The 4,188-nt window shown below is 53.9% G+C and overlaps 1 protein-coding gene across 1 annotated transcript in view; it reads right to left on the minus strand.

Moving 5' to 3' along the window:
• The window catches only part of ENH_00047240 (50S ribosomal protein L2, putative), a gene marked incomplete at both ends in the record, with an annotated part of 2,367 nt that extends 1,357 nt beyond the window's left edge, over positions 1 to 1,010 (minus strand). Inside the window, one exon of the mRNA XM_013581071.1 lies at positions 168 to 1,010. Within this exon, the coding sequence (XP_013436525.1) occupies positions 168 to 1,010 (843 nt within the window). The remainder of the gene's footprint in view (positions 1 to 167) is intronic.
• Between the last annotated feature and the right edge of the window lie 3,178 nt (positions 1,011 to 4,188).

Raw genomic sequence — 4,188 nt, forward strand, 5'->3', positions numbered from 1 at the left:
CACTTTCTTTTGGCTGCTGCCGCCCCCATGGGGGTGTTTGGCCGCGTTCATGGCTTTGCCCCTGACAGCGGGCCTGCGGCCTTTCCAGCGGGCCGCGCCGGCCTTCCCCAGCGCGGGGGGCCTCTTGGGGGCCCCCGGGGGCCCCCCGGGGGCATGGCCTGCCCCACAGTGGCCCAGCAGCGCAGCGGGAGGCGCCGCAACTCCCCAGAGGGCAGCCGCAGCAGCGCAGCAGCAGAGTCTTTGGAAAGAAGGGTACAGAAGGCCCCGGGGGCCCTGGCTAGCTGGGCCCCACAGCCCGGCCGCAGCTCCACAGCAAAGACTATAGAGCCCGGGGGGACTTGCTGCAGCGGCAAGCAGCAGCCCGGCAGCAGCGGGGCGTGTTCTGCTGCCAGCAAACGGTCTCCGGGGCGCGCAGCAGCAGCAGCAGGCACGTAGCACAGCGCGCCGTCGTCTTGCTGCAGCAGCAGCAGCGCTGCTGCTGCTGCTGCTGCTGCTGCGCCCCCCCGCTCCACCCGCAGCACCGTGCCCCACACTCCCCGCCGCGCACGCAGCCAGTCCACCTGCAGCAGCTGCTGCTGCTGCTGCTGCTGCCCCCCCCGGTGCCGCACTGTTATTTGCCCGCTGCAGTTCCGGCCCCCCTGCTGCACCCGCCGCTTCCCCAGCTGCTGCACCCGCCGGCCCCCAAACAGCAGCAGGCCCCTCCTGCTGCTGCTGCTGCTGCTGCTGCTGCTGCTGCTGAGGCCCTCCCGCGCCTGCTGCTCCAGCAGCCGCTGCTGCTTCGCAAGGGTAAACGGCGCCCGGGGGCCCCCACTGCCCCCAGGGGGGGCCCCCGGGGGCCCCACACTTGTCGGCAGCAGCAGCGGCGGCGGCCGGTTCCGCCGCCACAGCACCTTCGGCGTGTAGTACCCTGAAAAACGACGGGGGGCCCCCAGGGGGGCCCCCAAAGGGGCCCCCAAAGGGGCCCCCGGGGGGGCCCCCAGGGGGGCCCCCAGGGGGGCGGGGAGCCTCATGGGGGCCCCCAGGGGCGAAGTCTGGGGCGATCCGGGAAGAGGGCGCTTTAGGGGGGCCCCAGCAGGGGGGGCCCCCACGGGGGGGCCCCACGGGGGGCCCCGGGGGGCCCCCTGGGGGGGACTTGAGGGGCGGCTAAGGCACCTTCGAGAGCGGCCCTGGGGGGCCCCAAAGGGGGCACTTAAGGCGGGGCTTATTCCCGAAAGAAGCCCCGGAGAAGGGCCCAGGGGCCCCCTCAAAGGAAGAGGCCCCAACGGGGTACCCAGGGGGGCCCCCCGGGGGGCCCCCGGGGGGCCCCCCTCTACGCCAAGGCCTCCCTTTGGGGGGCCCCTGCGGCAGCTAGAAGGGGCCCATGCCGCCTTGCTGGAAGCGGGCCAGGCCCTTTCAAGTGACCAGGTTGGCGCAGCAGCTGCTGCTCCTGCTGCTGCTGCTGCTGCTGCTGCTGCTGCTGCTGCTGAGCTCGCTGCTGCTGCTGCTGCTGCTGCTGCGGAGGCGCTGCCGACGGGGGCCCCGCAGCGCGCAGCTGCTGCAGTTTTGTGGAATTGGAAAGTTTTTGGAAAAGAAGAAAATTTTTTATTTTTGAGGTTCAAAAGATGGAGAGTATGTACACCGCAGTTGGCTCTTGGGCAGCAGCGGCGCAGCAGCGAGTCCATCATCTTGCTGCTGGCATGCAGCAGCAAGAAATGAGAATTAAAATAAAAAAAAAGAAATTAATTTATTTTTAAACTCATTTAAATACTTTTGAGAGCTCCAAAGAGCACAGAAGCAGCAGCACCGGCGCTTGGGGCCCCTCCGGGGCCTCTCGGCAGCAGGGGGGCCCCCGAGGCTGCGGAGGGAACAGGAGCTTTAATTTTAATTCTTTTTCGTTCCTTAATTAAATAAATGAAATTCATTTATTTAAAAACTAAAAAATGCAAATTCAACAAGCAGAAGGCGCGGCAGCAGCTTCATTTCCAACTGAAGGGCGTGGGGTGTATGTACAGGTACAGGTACACACCTACTGTCTGCATCCTTGCAGAAAATTGCATTTATGTGCATTATAAATGTGCAAAAATGCGTGTTTTGCTTTTAAATATTATAAATGTTTGAAAATATGCAAACTTGTGCATGTTTTAAACTCTAAATCTGCACATGTACATGCATTTATATGTGTACAGACACTCCAAAGATTAGTATCTGTTGTAGATACGCTTGTTCATGCGTGAATGTATAACGCATAAGCATGCAAAAGTTCACACAAATAAAAAGAAATAAAACAAATATGAATAAATATATATTATTTATGTTTGTACTGGAGGGACGGCGAGCTTCGTTCCTTGCTGCTGCTGTTGCTGCTGTTGTTGCTGCTGCTGCTATTGCTGCTGCTGTTGCTGCTGCTGCTGCTCATGGCATTAAGGCGTGGGCAGATGCTGCCTAAGGCGACGCCAGCTCAAAGAGGCGATAGTAGCTAGCTGCAGCTAGCTGCAGCTAGCTGCTGCTAGCTGCTGTGGCTAGCTGCAGCAGCTGTGGCTTGCTGCTGCGGCTAGCTGCAGCTAGCTGCTGCAGCTGGCTGCTGCGGCTAGCTGGAGGAGCCGCATTGCTAGGGGCTTCCTGCAGCGGCGTAGACTCCAAACCCTAAACCCTAAACCCTAAACCCTAAACCCTAGAGCCCGGAGCAGATATCGGGGAAGCGCCTTGAGGGTGCAGCTTCTCTCCACTGCCGCCCCAAACCCTAAACCCTAAACCCTAAACCCTAAACCCTAAGCTGTATATATTGTGTAGGATTTGGTGTGCAGTTACTCTATTCTCTCGATTTGGGTGTATATACACTCCGCAATTTGTCTTTTTTCTCCCATAAAAGGCTTTTAGCAGCACAAAGACTTAAAAAATAAATTTTATGAAATCAATTTAAATGCATTGCATGCAAGGTGTACATACACCCCACAGCATGCACAGGTGTAGAGCTGTACATACACCGCATACACCCTCTGCTGCTGTTGCTGCTGCGTTTGCTGCGATTGTTGCTGCTGCTGCTGCACTTGGGTCTCTCCAAGCTGCTGCTGCTTCTCGTGCTGCTGCTGCTGCTGCTGCTGCTGCTGCTGCTGCTGCTGCTGCTATCTCTCTATCGCTTTGTTATGTGGAGAAGACAGCTGCTGGGGTGTACGTACTGCAGCTCGGGGCCCCGCTGTCGCTACACCGCAGGGGCACAAACAGAACTTGAGGGGAATTGGGCCGACAGTTGCAATTAAATAAATAAATAAAACAAATGAATTAATTGAATTAATTGAATTAATTGAATTAATTGAATTAATGGAATTAATCGAATTAATTGAATTAATTGAATTAATTTGCAATTGAAAAGGCCCAAAAATCGCTTTAATTGCATGCAGCTGCATGCGCAGGAGGAGAAAATCTAAGCAGCAGCAAAAGGAATTGCATTATTGAATTGAAATAAACTTTATGAAATAAACTTTATGAAATAAACTTATTGAAATAAACTTATTGATATAAACTCATTGAAATAAAGATATTGAAATAAACTTACTGAAATAAACTCATTGAAATAAACTCATTGAAATAAACTTATTGAAATAAACTCATTGAAATAAACTTATTGAAATAAACTCATTGAAATAAAATTATTGAAATAAACTTATTGAATAAACTTATTGAAATAAACTTATTGAATAAAATTAATTATTGAAAACAAACAGCAAAGATTTGCTTTTAAGTTCCTTCTTTGGCTTTGCAGCTGGCTGGTTGGCTGTACACCTGCTGTTTTCAACACAACAATAACAACAACAACATTAATAATAATAAATAATAATAATAAATAATAATAAATAATAATAAATAAATGAGATTTATATATATTGGATTTATAATTCTATTTATTAGTCCCTGGTAACAAACCCTAAAAAAGGGTTTTTGCTTTCTCAGCAGCAGCCTCGGGCCGGCCCGTAGGCGCGCGCTGTCTGTCTGTACACTCGGCGAGCAGCAGCAGCAGCCACCGCCACCGCTGCTGCTGCTGCTGCTGCTGCAGCGCGTGCAGCAGCTACTATTTCCGGAGCCCCCGGACTAGGCGGCCCGCAGCCCGTGCTGCTGCTGCTGCTGCTGCTGCTGCTGCTGCTGCTGCGTTTGCAGCAGCAGCAGCTCACTAAAAAGCGGAAGAGTTCCCGCAGCAGCTACCCCCTCTCCTCC

Source organism: Eimeria necatrix, genomic scaffold, assembly GCF_000499385.1.
Source record: "Eimeria necatrix Houghton genomic scaffold, Enh_scaff360, whole genome shotgun sequence".
Lineage (NCBI taxonomy): Eukaryota > Apicomplexa > Conoidasida > Eucoccidiorida > Eimeriidae > Eimeria > Eimeria necatrix.